Genomic DNA, 17,110 nt, shown 5'->3' on the forward strand with positions numbered 1-17,110 from the left:
TGACCTAGGGACCTGTAATAGAGCAACTCGGACAACTCTTCTACTTAGGTTGATTCTCTTCTTAAATTCTTCAGCTTCACCAGGTTCAAGCTGGTCTCTAGTTTTCAGCAGGTGTGGCTTGGTGTCACATACTTCCATTATAACCCTCAGACTCATTCCCTTCACTTAAGAAGGACTAACAGGTGTAAATGAGCCCCTGTCCCCTTAAAGAGCCAGAACACCTAGTGACAGTGACCAAACATTTTGCTCAGATGAATGCAGACATCCATCACCACATACACGTTTATTGTATCTCACACCTCTCAATCATAGCCAAAGTTGTAGTAGAAATAAACAACTGGAATTCATATTGTGAATATTCCAAGAAAAGTTACAAATGGATCAAGGAAGACATGACTCAGGCTGAGTAACTGAAGTAATACAATTCAGTAGCTGGAGGAAGGATCAATTTTATACCCAAGAATTTTTGCAACTTTTGTTTGCAGACCAAGATGTTATAGCACCCACACACAAGTTAACACACAGGAATCAAACTAACCAAGCCTGGATACAGGATATTCTTTAACATGTGCTTGTAAAGGTACAAAAGAACAATTTGTACTTCTTTGGCAATATCTTGCAAGGTTTCCATGGGACTAATTGCAGGGAACAGCTAGCAGACCTTATTTGGTAGGATCAAATTCTACTTACCCAGAATATATTGCAACTACTAGTCCTACAGAGTTCCAGACAGCTCCTGCAGAGATCCGCTGTGGCCTACTCCAACTCTGAATTCTGTCCCTAGGGAGACTGGGACTGATACCTTATGTTGGCCAAGTATGCCCAACTCTACCACGTCCTTGCTGAGCCCAGGACCACTGCCAAAAGACATGCCCTGCCACTGACTCTCAAATCCACCGATTAAGAAGAGTAGATCATTTAAGGAACCCCCAGTCCAAGCCCCAATTCCCCCATGAGACACTAAGCCCAAGTGGTGCAAAGCCACCTGTTACAAATTCTAAAGGTGCCTACGCTGCCTAATTGCTGGCCTTGGGAACACAGAGAGCAAGAGCTAGTGAGCAAAGCTCATTGGCCAGTGGTATTCCAGGTTCATGAAGGAGATAGTGTACACTTTGCTATGTTTGGCAGAACAACAATCCATTGCTACATGCTGGAAGAGGCTGAGAGTAATTAGGGCTTCATGAAAACTGCCCTATATGTGTATCTAAGAAGAATCTAGAGTCACTTTGCTCCCTAGAACAAAGGCTTACTGGTTGCGCTAGCCTTCAGATGCAAAGTTTCCTATATGATACAAAGGCTTTGGCTCTAACATCACTTCTGGATGATGTATGGAGATAAGAAAGATAAAGCATTAGTTAGAACTTCATGCTGGCAAGGCGTAAAAAGAAAGTCATAGCGTGGTAAGTAGGAATGCAGGCAGGTGCAGCATCCCTTAAAAGGGGCAAAATTCTTGCCAGGGAAGAAAGCTCCACAGATCATGCACCAGCAAGATTTGTTTCACAAAATTTGACATCCACTTAGAATCCCTGCTGTCTCCCTGATTCACAGGTTCTCTTATCTGACTTGTAAAAAGGAGAGAGTGTACCTCCACAGACCTCACACCACAGAATAAAAACCACTGTAAAGTAGGTAACAGCAAAACTCCCATGGACTGAAAATTATCACACAATCAAAGCCTGAATTTATATTTTAGTACTGTACTTACTCTGGCTGGCCCCAGTTTAACAGACCAATGGGCAGCAATGTTGTATAGCCCAGGATGGTAGGGCTTCTCTGCAGGACCCGACTGGCACCTTAAATGTCAATGCTGGAGGGTAACATGCAGTTTGAAACTCAGAGAGCAACACTATTTTGTTAAAGATAGTCTGGGGGAATTTAGCATGAATCAATACACAATTTAGGCAGAGCAGACCTTGCTCAGCCCATGCAGTTATCAGTGAACAGCCAGTGGTAAGATTATAATTTGCTTTCCTTCTTCTTTTGAAGTTAATTAAAAATATTTACTTCCAATCACAGCAACACGATTCCTCCTCAGCCTGACTCTCACAGCTTCCATGCAAAGTCCAAGATTGGCCTTAGCTTGAAACTGAATTTTGCCTTAGCTTGAAGCTGAATCTACTTCTGTGATATCAACCTAACTAGAATCAAAAGGGAATCAGTTCCCTTTTGGTGGTTTTTAGTTCACATCTCTCAACTTGTATGTCATCCCATTCAGTAGCAGGCAAGCAGGTGGTCAATGACCAGAAATTTATGGAGTATGGTGACAGAAAGTCATCATGTAACTGCTACTCCAAGAAGATGGTCAGGTAAGGCCTCCAGTTTCAGAACACCACTGATAGAGTGGGCTGTTTGCTTCCCTTTGTCCTCCTCATTCCAGCTAAGTCCATCCTACCAAACCCCATCACTTCCAAGAACATGAACACTCCTGATCTTTGGTTAAGTCCTCAAATTTGATTTCTGACCCTCCACTCTCCCTGCTCATTGATAATGAGGATGGCCCCAGAGGATGTTTCTGTGCACCTTCAGAAGTCCCTAACCCATACAGAGTAGGTTGGTGCATGAAGAAATCAGGGGCTCTGCAGCACTGCAGCAGTTTCCAGACAGCATAAGGGACAGCAGCAAGAGAGGAAAGGATCCATTGCTTAAAGCAGTAACAGAGAAAAGGAAATGATTTGTAAGCAGTCTGCCTGGAGAGGAAACAGCTGCTCTGCCAGTGCATGCAATACCAACTCTCTCCCAGCCTGTGTCAGCAAGACAACCACAGCCCTGATTATTATGAAAAAGTAACATCGTTTCATGGGAGTTCATTGTTAACCAAATACAGGTGACGTCATGATGACTGCTCCTGTGTTATAGTCCCTCAAAACATGTTTGTCCATTTTCACCTTCCAAATGGTCCAGACCCACACCTGGATCATAAGCATCTACCTTCTAATGAAATTATTTTCAGGGACAAGGAAGTGGCTCTTGAGGTGTCCAAGGATGTGATGCCTGCCCTACCTTTGTCTACCCAGCAGCACTGCCCCCAGAGCATGTCCTGTGAGGGGCATTTCCAGCAGCAGAAGCCGAGGACTGGAAATCACAATTTTATTTCCTGTGTAGAGTTGGCCTCATTCAGATGCTAGCTAATGTTGCATTTGATATCATGAAGTTGGAAAAAAATCTGAAGTGAGATAAATTTTTTAGAATGAAACTGTAAACCAACACATTTTCTCCATGTGTACATAAAAAGCATTTACAAAATACATATATTTTCACCTACCAAAAATATTAATGCATAATCTGCTCCACCCTTTACACATTGCCATTTTGAGGACCTGAGCACTTTTGGGCATTCAAAAGAAACAGGTGCCCAGATTTAAGCTCAGACATCCATGTTTAGGTACATCTATGGCCACAGGGTAAAGAGAACTTGCTTACATGCTCCTGAAGTCATGTGCCATTGAGGTAATACATCATGATCACTTCCTGTTGTGAAATCTTCCTGACAAATACAGGCTGTGCCTCTAGCTTTTTTTCGACAAGTTTAGATACAAGCTCCTTCTCCAAGTCATGGAGGGAGATGCGGTTCTGATCAGCTCCCTTCCCCTTCTCCTACGTTAGCTGCCCCCTTTCAGAATACAAAGGAGCACCCTGCACTGGATATGTCCCTTCAGCAGAGTCCAACCCAAGTTAGTGGAGCAAGTTCCTTGAGGTTCTCATTGCCCAGCAAGTGACTGGTCTCCCCCTTCCTTGCTCCTCATGCACTTGGTGGCACACATCCTGCAGCATCATGCACTGATCATCTGAAGCAAGGGAGAGAATAGGCAACATCTCAGCACATTTCTTCACACACATATCCAGCTGAAGAGGATGAGAAAGTGGCAATATAAATTGCTTCCCTGTAGCAAGGGGCATTCCTACCTTACAGGTATAGAAACACAGGCACAGAAAGGTTAAGTGGCTTGCCCAGTCTAACAATAGCAGCAGGAATTAAAACTTCACACTCTGACTCCCAGTCCTTTGGTCTAGCTTCTGGACTACATCTTCCTTGGTGTAGCTGTAGAACTGAACTGAACAAGACCATGTATTAGGATGTCTGCCATAAGCGAGTCTTCCAATAATTTGTAAAATGGAGTCTGTAGGGGAAAGTGTGGAGGGGGAATCAAAGATCCCTCTTGGTCTCTGAAGCAGACTGTCTCCCATGTAGTACAATGCTTGTTATTTCCTGAGAACAAAACATCTAAAATACAGCAACTTTTTTGGGAAACCCATGACCTAAAATGTAGTCTCTACTAAAAAAAAAAAAAAGGAAAAACCAAAGTCATCTAGATCTCTCCCCCACCACCCAATACATCAATACATGCACACATACACCCCTCCCTCCACAAAACCCTGTCAACCCTCTCAAATGAGGTAAACCTGTTGTATACTAGTTTATAGGCTGAGAACACTATTTGGAAAAGGAGCAACCACAAACTGCCCCCATGTTTGTGTATTTGCATTTGGTTCCCGATGACCATTCACTTGAAATACACAGCTTTTCCTTCAGACGCTAGCACATGTACTTCTTGATATTCAGAAAGCAACTCAATGCCACATTGAAAAGAACTTTTGTTAATGCCCCAACATCAGGATATTCCTTTGGTAATGCATCAGGAACAACACAGCTGAAGTTAAGGGCCCAGTTTGTTAGCATCATTGTTGAGCTCATTTTGGTGCAGCTCCATCAGTCAGCAGGCTTAGGTGATCTGGTGCTGAACATCTGTATCCCATCTACAAGGATGTTCTTACCAGCATAGCATCTAAGCCAATGGTAGGAAAAGTACCAACAACTTTGCCTGCAGATGAACCTATAGGGGCCACTCACATCTGATAGGATGCAGGATCAGACCTCAAATGAATTAGGGTTTTTTCCATGACTAAAAGTGATATAATATCCCCTAATCCCATCCTAATGGACACACACACACTACACGCACAGGGTACTCTTATACAAGAACAGTTACAGAGGCAACTTTCCTTTGACCTAGATTCCCTGAGTTTTCAGTTATTCAAAGACAAGAGTTTCATGCTGCGGGATCCCATATTTTCCTTTGTGCTCTTCAAATAATGTTTTTAGTTCTTGCAAGTAGGTCTGATGCAGCTGTTCAATCTCTTCAGCTGTAGGATTCAAGCTCTGTTTTACAGCAATAGGGCTCCCCACTGCAAACAAATATGAAAGGAATGATGTCAGTGACAATGGCATCTGTTTATTACAGGTAAGTGTACTGCCATGACAGGGAAGAGTGAGCCATAAGATAGACTGAGAGATCACAGAACTACAGCTTTCCTCAGCTGTAGACACTTTGATCCCAATCCACCGCCTCGTAACACACCATGATTCCCACCCACTCCCACCCCTCCATTTGGTGGCAGGGAGATGAGAAGTCTTTTTTTCCCTCCACACACATACTCCATTTGCTCAAATTGCTACTTTCCTTCACCTTATATAGTCCCCAAAACCTATATAAAAATGGCTATAAGATACTACTCTTGATTTGGCATTAAGGCAAACCCCTACAAAGCTGGTCTATTTCAAGTTTAAGAGAACTGCTTATATTGTACTACAGTCATACATTCTCTATGGTTCTGATCCTACTCTGCCTCGTACACAGATATAAAAGTATGACAGGAGTTGTATCAGGTGCAAGATAAGCATAACATATCAGCGGGAAGAGCCAGTGGACTGCAGTAGAGTCACAGTTAATTTGCACCATGGTGAAAAGAGGACCAGGCCTTTTGACTTTATTTTTCTGGTGGCTTTGACCTGTGGCCAAAGTACATACTTCTTTCCTGATCCTGCTCCCCTTGGATGGGCAGAGACTGCAAGTTAGATCTGATCTCCTGTGGAAGGCTTGCTTATTGGTAAAAGCATTGAGCAGCCTGTCTTTGGTGGCAGTATTGATAGCTATTGTGCTCTGTATTAAGTTACCTATCTCAATGCTGGGGCATTTCTGCATAGGCATTCTGAGTTGCAGCCTAAAAGGCCTCCAGAGTTAGTCCAGGTACACAACCAAGGTGCAGTCACAGATTTGGCAGCACAGAGAGCTCACAAGCAGCCCTGAGAGTATACCACATACTTGGAGACTTTAGAGCTAGTCCCAAGAACTGAGGTGTGCTCCTGAGCACCCTTGCCCAGTTTTCAGATCAAGTCATTTGTGGGCTTCTCTTTCCTGAACTTGTTCTAGAGACTTGCTGTATAGACATAGGGCCCTGGCATACATTACATTTAGGGTGAAATAAAGTGTTAATCTTGCCATAAATAGTAAGCCAGCCACACATTAAAGCCTATTTATGGCGTATTATACCAAACAAACTATAAAGATATTCCACATCCAAATAAGCGAAAGTGTGTTATACATTGTAACATGCCTTAAATTGAATGCAACTGTCCAGGCTGACCCATGATAGATCCCAATGCTCATCCAAGCATAAAGGCCTGGCCAGACTTAGGGTCTGGGATGCATCCATCTCCTACCTGATCAGTGGGATTAGGCTGTGGGCAACATCAGGTCTTGGACCAGATCTCCTGTCTAATACCCGGAGCAGGTGTAAGGGGTGCCAGGAGCCCACCATCAGGGAGCATCTCTTTGATCTCAGGCTTGGTGAACCCTGAACCTTTAAAAAACAGTCATGCAGCTGGGGGTCCTGCTGCATGCCCACTTTACTAAGTTTCTGGAGTGCCATAGCAGCAGCAACTGGGGATCTGGGAGCTTTACTCCACAGCTGCAGGTGCCCCTTCACCATGTGGGGTACAGGCAACTGGGAAAAAGGAAGCTCCTGCATGGTGAGCTTTAGAGTGTTGCTGAGGCAGCTTCCCCAGACTTCCCTGCCAGGAACTTTAAACCCCACACTTGGCACCTCTGGCTAGGCTACCCAACACAGGGCATCAGAGGCTCTTAGAGGAGTATAGAGGAAACATTTTGACTCCCCTGTCCCTGGGTGTGGGGTTTTGATAATGCACATATGGCATGGCAGGAGGCACAAATTGTTGGGGTCAAGAAGCATATCTCATTGCTCCGATAAATGAACATGTGCCAGGGACCATATTTAAGATGGATCATTGCAACATAGTCTGTGCTTAAGAGAATGAAGTAGCATTCCTTCTGCTGTACCCAGAGACAAATGACAACAGCATCAAGAAGCGCTGAGCTTCTTACTGACTTCTTAAATCAGTAAAAAACTAGTAGGTTTGAAGGAATAGATAATAATAATACTACTAATAATAGGTTTAAAGGAAAAGAATAGTAAAAATCAGAACCTCTTACACCATGATGTATGTTCTATACTTGGACAGCATTAATTACAGGATTTTTCTAATACTCTAATATTTTCTAATACTCTTATAAAAAACAAAACAAAATAAAAAAACCCAGCAGGAAGCCACTTTCAAGAAGCAAAAATTTGAAAACAAGTTTGAATGGGAATTTGCAGAACAAGAAATCATGCGACTGAATTAAGGTTTAAATAGGGCCTATGGATTCCTCTCATTACCTGGATTAGCTTTGGTGACCACTTCATTCTTCGCTTGTATGTCTCTGCCGATGATCCTCCTCTCTACTCTTCACACCTTTTGCATTCAAATCACTCACTCCATTTCATACGCTACTCTATGTTGTTCTTTCACAGTATCTGATGAGGTGAATTCAAATTTACAAAAGCTTGTGCTAACTATTTAGTCTATCAGGTACATATCTACCCTGCCTTCTGCCAGACTTCAGACTAACATGGCTAACTACTTTTCCTTGTGCAACAGACTATCCTTGTCCTTACAGAAACTATCAACACAAAAATGGGGAATGTGACTTGCAACAAAGACAATCTTGGCTCCAAAAGTCTGTAAAGATGCTGTCATCCTGCTATGCAGCTGTGAACTTGAGTGTTCCCATGTAAGGAGGCAGGAAAGGAACCTTCTCATTTGTACCTTTTAAATTTAAATGCATCAATTTTTCCTCTCTCAAAATAACCCGTTTACAGTATGGACAATTTTTTGGTGAGCTTAGCACCCTGTTTTGGGTTTTAGTTAATATTTTCAAAATCAGAGCTTATTTAGTGCAATAGCACACAAAATGGTAACATTACTAAAAAAAAAAAAAATGTTTTATTTAAAAAGTACTTAACTTCTTTGGTTGAAACAAATTTAGAGTGTTTGCTGGAGTTTTTTTAAATGGAAGATCTCCTGGCTTATTAGATTCTGCTAACCTGTCATACAGATTGTTTGACTGAGGGTTGAAAAAATTAATTCTACTGTTACTTAAGAACTAGTCTGAGGCCATAACACCTAGGGAGAATAGAGACACACTGGGGTCCCAAAGCCACCAAGCCTATAGAATTTAAAAGTTATCACCTTGCTTCTTTGGTCCAGCAGGAGAAAAATCATGATCTCACCAAATAGGAAAACCATGAAATAAATGTTGATTGTATATCATGAGACTCTCCTACCCAAATTAAATTCAGGGTTTTAAATATATTTGTGGGATATAGAATAGACCCGACAAAATACAGACTAGCAGGCTTCAGCTAGAGGCATGGAATCTCATTGTACTAAACATGGTTCATTTAAAATATACAGTTGTCAACTACTGCCTTAGGAGAACTCACAGCATGACTGAGCTTTAAAGGGTGTCATGCTCAGTAGCACCCACTCCAAAAGCAGAGTTCAGCTACCCACCCCTTACTTTTTCTGACTAGCCATTTTTATTTTCCCTTCCTCCACAGAAGAACAAGATAAAAGATACCAGGAAAGATATTTAATTTCAAACCTCACACATTTGTCTTTAGATGAACAGCAATCAATTCTTTCTGTTAGAGCAGATTTGTGAAGGAATACAGATTACTGAATTTAACCACAAACACATATCAAAGCATCCACACAAGAATAAGGCAATTGCCAAGGAACTTACCAACTGTGTGAACAGGTTTCCTGTAAGGCATCAAGCCAAAACTGTACTGAAAGATTCCTCTGGCATGAAAGAGTGGTAAAGCAAACCCCATTACCTTCTGCATTCTACTTTGTAAGTTTCTGAGCCACGATCCTTTGGGGTTTGCAACTTGTTTAAACAGTTCATTTTCTCCAAAAGAAAATACTGGGACCAGATGAGCCCTTGTAAAAATGGATAAAAATTAAAACAATGTAACACCCATAGGCATGATTTACAACTCACATCCACAGCATGTTAAATTTTTCACATTAAAAAAATGCAGAAAACATCACTGGGAGTGATAACATTCAGTGTATGTGTTATGCATTCATGTCTTCACTGAAGCATAGCTTTTAGGATGAGTGCATGATATTCAGTTTAACAGGAAAAAAACAACAACAACCTGGATGGCTGGAGACAGTCCGATCTTCATCTGCTTTTCAGTTGGCATAGTCAATGCAATTTCTGAGCACCAGCAAAAACAACTGCTAAAGGCATCATAAGGCAATGGATGAAAAACAAAACACAACCTTGTTTGGCTCGGGGGAAGGCACCCATCTCTCACTGAATTTCAACAGGATTTGAATGCCTAATTGCCTGTAGTTCCCCTCACATTCTTCAGTATTTGAACCCCTTTGAAAAGCACTTGCTGAAAAGCTATTTGGGTAGCTGAAGTGAAATTGCAGCATCTTGTGAGGAAGTGTACATTCCAAACAGTGCACAATACAAAGCCCAAACCAAACTTAACCATGGAAAAGTAGTAAAGCTTGAGGGAATACCTTGCTATACAATACCAATTAAACAAGTTAAAATATTAAACATAAACGTAAAGAAACAGTACTGTGTTAAACAAACGTTTAAGAGAGGAACAGTTTCTTATACCATACCAATAATTATAAATTAGTTTAAAAGCGTTGTTCTTTGTATATCAGAATGTTCCATATTCAAATTACTGGGACAATGTACAAAGGAAGGAGCCACCACTACCTCCTCCTGTATTGAAGAGAGACTGCATTTTGCAAGAAGCATCACATTAGCATGTGTTAGGTACGCTCTGCGAATGCCTACTGGATCAAGACCGTCAGTGGACTATGGCCGAGGAATGCCGAGTTACTAAATCTCAGTCAGGTGAAGGTGCAAGTTAGGCACAGTCCTGACAACACTGAGGCACTTATGAGCATTCCCAGGATTAGACCTTTCAGGGGCCTAGGGATCTTTAAAGGCAAAACCTTTAGTACAAAAGTTTCCACATCTCCAGCATTAAACAGTATTGTAGTAGAAGTGGTGCCACAACTTTGGATTTAAATGGAATCTAAGCACCTAATTCTTTTTTTTTGGATGCGATCAGAAATTTGAGCAAAAAAATTAATTTCTCCCCTCAACTCCTCAGATTTCACATCATTATATGGGCTTAGTGGTTTTCTAGATCTGCCAAAAAAGTAGATTAGACCTCATATTTCTAATGCAGAAAACAGAGGGAACACACCATCATGAAGGCCCTGGTTCTGCTAAACATTCAGATTAATACCTTTCTTCAAAGCATTCGTGTGTGTGAGTGAGAGAAAGAGAAATTAATACATTAGTTTCTCTGGGTTTCACAATCAACACACTATTCTACTTATTTTTATGCAACACCCTCTATAGGAAGTCATGCAAAAGTCTCTATGTTGTTAACAAAACAAGTAATACATTATTTCACAGCATTTTTGCTTATGCGTTTGGTAAATCAGGGTTTCTATTATATATCCCCTAAAATGAAGGCATCCCACTGAAGAAAGAAATTGCTCTTGTCCCTTTACAGGGGTGTAGGTTGTAGCCACATTGGTCTAAGGACATAGGCAGACAAGGTTCTTTGGGTGAATCTGAGATCTTTTATTAGACCAACTTAAATATATAGCAAGCTTTTGGGTTTAAAAACCCTTCATCAGGCTGAGGAAGTCTCTGCAGTTGGTACGTGCTCTTCCTGGATGGAATGAATCGTAAAGAAGCCAGATGCTGCGATGACTTCAGGGTAGGGTCAGCAGAACTGCTATTGACTAATCTGAAAATGCAAGCGATTCAGCAAGAATAAAAAAAACTGGAAAATGTTGCTACATACTGTTTCACTTTTTTACTACTGTGGTTTACAAGTTAGATGAGGATGTGTTTACCTCCATCTACTGCTTCTGAATTATTTCTGAAAATGAGATGAAAAGGGATTTCACAACTTCCCCTACATTGCTATCCTCTCTGATGTAGCAATATCAGGACTGACTTTTTGGACATCCGTATCTAATGTCAATGCACAAATAACCCTTTCAGATTTGGCAGCTGTACTGAACCAGTGCTTCATTTTGAAAGAAATGCTGTCCCACCCAACAATTTGAATGGGAAACCTACCCAAACTTCAAAGCCATCTTGATAAAACCTTTCCTTTTGAGGATGCTCAGAGTTAAACTTCCAGGATGTGCGTTCAAAGACTCTTCTGCACCTCCAATCACAATCACTGAGATGTTTCCACCTCCACTTTTCTTCAACACATAAGACACGCTCTTCTTGGATGCCGAAACCAGTCCTTAAGGAGGAACATTTTAATAGTGACTAAGTAGATCCTTTATTGGAGTTACCAACAGAAATTTTTAGCCCCCCCCCCCCCCCCCCCCTTTTCATTTGTGGAATATTGTTCTTTGCTTTTGTTTCCAGTGGTTGAGGCACAAATCATCATAAAAGAGAGCTGGGACCTTTTCTGGCTCTACAACAGACTTTTATTTGACTGATTAAGTGCCCTGAGCCTGTTTCTCCATGTATGCAAAGGACTAAATTCTGTTAGCCCACAATGAAGAAATTGAGAGAACCTCAGGGACAGAAGTCCGAATAACAGAGATGATATTGCTTTTGCAGCAATATATTTTATATATATTTTACCTGACATGCTAGAATGAGGAAGCATGTGACTTCAGTCACAATGGACGGAATCCATCAGCTGAAGCTAAACTCAGGCCAGATGAGAAGGTTAACTGAGAAACAAACACATAGGGGATATAGAAATAAGCTTAATACAAGCAGCACCCATGTCTTTAGTTGAAGTTTTTCAAACGGGGGTCCACAGTACCATGGGATCTCTTTTATTGCTAAAAAATAACTCCACTGAGGTCCATGGAATGACAGTACAAGAAGGAACAGAATCAATCCAGTTAAACTATATCTAGCTATTGTATGTCCAAATATCTTTATCTTAACCAGTGTCACCCAGTCTGTGCTGTCCAGACCATTACTTGAGCTACATGGATACTCCATGTAATCTCTCCTTGACTTTCTCTGCTGGTACTATTTTTCTCCTTGCTCTCCCACTTAGGCCTTTCACAGCAGTCTAAGTCTTGGTAAACCTGGACTGAATTTGGCCTTTTGGAAAATAATCAGAGAAATTAGAAAAGGAACAGAGCAATCAGATCATCAACTCTACCCATGCTTGGATTCTTCCTTATTCTTTATTTACTAGTTAAGCTATTTTAGATAAATTTTTAAAAAAAATCCATCATCATTCAGGGTTCAAATGCAACTTGTACTTCTTGAAAAGCTGGTATTGAAAGCTTTTTCTTTTGTACTCAAATGCTGACACTTATGTTTTCTCCTAGAAAGGAAGTTACAATAACCTCAAGGAAAAAGTAGTTTTGACTGAAATGTTATTTTAGGGACTAAGAGAAATATTTTGCCAGCAAACACCGACTTAACATCCCAAGGAGCACTGTAAAGGCCTAATATGACACAGATGGTCAGATCAGATAATCATAATGGTCTCTTCTGGCTATAACCTTTGCTCGCAGGATTCTGCCACTGTCAGTTTTTGCTCATGTTCAAATTACTTCGCACTTAGTTCCTATGGGCTACAGTAGCAAAGCCATGTGGAAACCCACTGTTCTCCTGAGCTATATTTAGACTCTAGACAACATTCTGTCAGGTCAAATATGTTCATCTTCCATCACTGCCAATCCCATAACTATGAAAGCACAATGACAATCCACAAGTAATATTTTGCTATACTACATATCAAGCATGTTTCTCTTTTCAAAATAATTAGCAAAAATTTGGAAAGGGGCATTTGTTGCCTCAATTATCTCAGCATTTGAGTTATGTCCTTTTAGTAAGGAGGCAATTGAAGCATGGTTAGATGGAGTTACTCACTTAAAAATCACACGGTTCTTGTCAGAACCAGGAATGCAACATAGCTCTCTAGTGTCCCTGTCCAGTGCCCTGTGTGTCACCTGTCCTAGAGCATTTTACCTCAATTACAGTAACTCCATGGACTTAAACTATAGTGAGGAAAGAAACATTCTTGATGTTTTACATGTCCTTTCATTTCTAATATGTATGTACTTGCTTTGCAGTACAATCTAAAAATGTTAATTATGGGTCAGGACCCCATGGTGCCAGATGCTGTATAAACACTAACCAAAAAAGGTAAGCCGTCTAGGGAAAGGGTTCATAAACTATAGTATAATCACATGGATCTTGGGGGAAGAAAGGGGGAAGCCTTTTACCCAGAGGTAAGCAATCAATGTCTTGAGTAGAAAGATGTTTGTACCAAGTTGCTTAGTTTGCTCTTGAAATGCCAGTGTTTAAATAATAAAGTAAAGTAAAGTAATATTGTACTCCATTCCACTCACCCAACCCTTATTATTCCCATTCAACTTGTTAAGGATTGGAGCCAGCTCATACAAAAATAGCACATGAGTAGGCATAGGGACTACAGGTAACTTTCAGAGAGGAATTATGGTCCAGTGGTTAGAATCCTAGTACAGGATTTGGGTTCAAATACTTGCACTGTTACAGACTTCCCATGTGACCTTGGGAACATCACTAAGGACCAGAATCTCAAAAAACCCCAAAAAACAGGGGGGATTTAAATGGAATTTGGTTACTTAAATGCAATATGAGAAACCCCTACTGGCTGGTATCTAAAGATAAAAACACCTGAACTATACAGGTGCCCTATTTTTTTCATCTTAAAATTTCCAAGGTGCCTAAAACTCCACTTCTGTGAATGGTCAGAAATGCCCTGGGCTTAACAGGGCTGAGTATCCCAGGACCTAGCTCACACCTAAGCCCAATCAAGATATAGAAATACAAACCCTAGAATAGCTCTGCCAGGCGTTTCAGACCAGAAGGGACTCTCAGAACACATCTAGCACAAAAAACAAAATGCAGAGGGTGGTGTGGGGGGAGGAGGGGGAGTGCAGGGGGCATTGTTTTCTTTTAAAATCCAGCTGAAAAATAGCAACTCCTTTTATACAACAGGTATAGGAGTTTAAAAAATAAATTAAAAAAAAAAAATCACCAGGAAGTGGCAGAGCTGGGAATTCTACCAGAGGGAATTCAAACCCTGATCTCCCATCTTTAATGGAAAGTGGTCCAACTATTGAGCTATAGGCTATACAAGGGATGAGCAAAATATAGCCCTAGGGGCCATACCCAGCCCACCTACTGATCTTATTTGGCCTGCTGGCTGCTGCGAGGAGCCTGAGGAGGTAGGGCTGAGCCCTGCACCACTCCACTCTGCCACAGCCATAAAATGCTCATCAAAACTCATTAAATAGCTTGCCAGCCCAAATAATTGCCAACCCCTGGGCTATACTGACTGGAGGGGCATACTAACCACCCCTCCAGTGGAAGCATTTCACTGTGGAAAAAAAGAATTCAAGATTTATTGAACCATAAACAGCATGACTCTAGAAGCTAGTAGTTTTATCTGGGAGGTGAATCTGGTCTTTGCTACAGTAAATGTTTAAGTCCTTATTAAGTAGTTTCCACTGGTACAATTATGGCCAGACCGAACTGTCACCTAAGTGACAATCCCAAATTTGCACGGAGTCAGTGGCACAAGTCAGGAACAGAACTCTCATTTCCTTACTTTCTTGTTGGATCTGGCCCTTAGTCTCCATGCGCCTTGGTTTCCCATTTATGAACAGGGTTAAGCAGCAGGAGCATTGAGGGAGAATAAATATTAGAGATGGTCAGGAAGATTCAGGCAATTTTTTTGTGCGGGGTGGGGGAGGAAAAAAAAAACCCAAACATTCTCAAAAGTGTTTCACAGACTGAAGCTCCTGCAGAAAGGGAATCTCTTGGACAGGGATGGTATTTCCTGCTGTTTTGTCTACTCAGCTACTCTAAGGACCCTATAAAACCAGCTGCTGAAGAAGCTTGGCTTCCAAGTCTGTGGTCAGACTGTCCTGGCATTTTGTAATGCAAGACCAGGCTTAGGATTCTCATACCTTGATGTACTGGAATAATGCAGGAATGTACCATGATAAGTCATTCCGAGATTCCGTATATTGGAGTTTGCTAGGAGGGGTTAACACATCCTTCTAAGTGGCTTCACAGCCAGAGTTCAGTGTAAGAGATTTGTTTTCAGGCCAGCTCCGATCCTATTGCAGCTTGAAACAAGAATTCAGCTTCATGAGTTACAGGATGAGAGCCTGTACCTTACATCACTATGCATTATACTCACTGGATACAGCTTCTGCTTAAAATGAGTTGTATGTGAAGCCATATATTGTTTACCTACCAGCAGACATTATGTATTCTCTGAAGAAGGGACAGCTGAACCAGAAGGGCAAGATGTGAAGATATGGAGTAAGGCCAGGGAATAACTCCTTAAAACCTGAATATTCTGTACAAAAGTTTCCAAAGGCTCCAGCAACAAGGACACCATGGGGGTGAAATCCAAACAGATAGTTATGGCTTGGATCCAAATCTGATGTTTTGATAAGCTGGAAAGCAAATAAATGGAGAAAGTTGTTTTGAGCTCAAATCACAACAGCCCATCAGCATGGGAAGAGTTCTAAGAGGACATAAAGCTGCACATAGAGCACTGATACTGCATTTCCCCATCTTAGCTGAACAAGTTTTTAGAGAGATCAGTTCAGTTTCACGTTAGTTGTGCCACAGTCTCTTACAATATCTTAGCTTCTACCTTGTGACCATAAAGGTTCAGTTCAAAAGTACCAGGCCCAACTATTTACCCCATCACTCACCCCCACATTTCTGTCATTTAAATTTGTTTTATAGGAGGAAGTCAACAGTCAATCCTGGTTTATCTGGAATGGAGTTATACCAAGGCTGAATCTAGTCTCAAAGGGCATGTCCACACAAGCAAGCACGTGCTCTTGCAGAAGCTCATATAGAAGCAGTGCAAATTTGAGTTGGGGCTTTTTGCCTCAGGCATGTGCTCGGACATGCACTTTGTTGTGGAGCAAGTTGTGCCACTTGGGGCAAAATAACCCTGCCTAGCTCCTCCCAGATCTGCAGCCAGGGGGAACTAGAGCCTGGGGCCAGCACCTGTACTGTCCCCAGCAGTATAAAAAGCCCTGGCAAGTAGCTCAGGGCTACTACCTCTCAGGAGCTTCTGGGCCCCAGCCAATTGGTACCTGGGGACACTACCCTTTGTGCCAGCTGGACTGCTGCAGCAGCCCTGAGAGTTCCCTGCCCCCTCTACCCACTGCAGCAGTCTGGCAGTGAGGGCTGCTGCCTGGCTGTGACCTGCTACACACTTGGCCAGACCCAGATGGGGACTGCAGAGCCAGTAGAGGCATCTGCCCCTCTGGGCGAGCTGCCAGCGAGCTGTGGCTGCAAGGTTGGCGTCTGTGCAGCACTACTGCCATGTGTGCCCCCTGCCCGGCCATCTGGACAGCTATTGCCTGAAAGATGTTCTGGGTGTGGTGGCCTGCTTTGAACTGTCAAAACATGTCCTCCTGGCCCCAACTGGCCAGGAGGAAAGCCACAGCAAGCTGGGTCCAAGGTACCAGCTCTGAGCAGGCAGGGTCCTAGCAGGAATTCTGGTGTTCCCTACTGGAAAACTGAAAAAACCCTGATAAAAAAAATCCCAAAGTCCTTCTGTAAAATATCCCAAATATCTATGTTCCTCCACAAGTAAAACAAAAGACCACTATAAAGAGAGAGAAAGAGAGAGAGATCAGTTGGACAATGTTTTATTGATATAGCTATAGTGTTAAAGCATCATAATAATAAAGTGAATTCTAAATACATATTTCATGAATGTATATTTTGCTGCCCTCCCAAAGGGGCGATGGCCTCCACACAGAGGTTACAGCCCCCCAACATGGGGTTCATCCCCCACACAAGGGGCCCAATGGCCCCTGCAGATGCCACCACCCCCCTGACAAGGCCCACAT

The 17,110-nt window shown here is 42.0% G+C and overlaps 1 protein-coding gene across 1 annotated transcript in view; it reads right to left on the reverse strand.

Moving 5' to 3' along the window:
* Nucleotides 1-264: 264 nt before the first annotated feature.
* Nucleotides 265-17,110, reverse strand: part of MOGAT1 (monoacylglycerol O-acyltransferase 1) — a 31,138-nt gene continuing 14,292 nt past the window's right edge. Inside the window, exons 3-6 of the mRNA XM_019533073.1 lie at nt 15,484-15,688; nt 11,322-11,496; nt 8,925-9,124; nt 265-5,184 (exon numbers count right to left, since the gene is read on the reverse strand). Coding sequence (XP_019388618.1) covers nt 5,030-5,184; nt 8,925-9,124; nt 11,322-11,496; nt 15,484-15,688 — 735 coding nt within the window. The 3' untranslated portion in view covers nt 265-5,029. The remainder of the gene's footprint in view (nt 5,185-8,924; nt 9,125-11,321; nt 11,497-15,483; nt 15,689-17,110) is intronic.

This window comes from Crocodylus porosus, unplaced genomic scaffold, assembly GCF_001723895.1.
Source record: "Crocodylus porosus isolate Cpor-Errol unplaced genomic scaffold, CroPor_comp1, whole genome shotgun sequence".
In the NCBI taxonomy this organism is placed as follows: Eukaryota; Metazoa; Chordata; order Crocodylia; family Crocodylidae; genus Crocodylus; species Crocodylus porosus.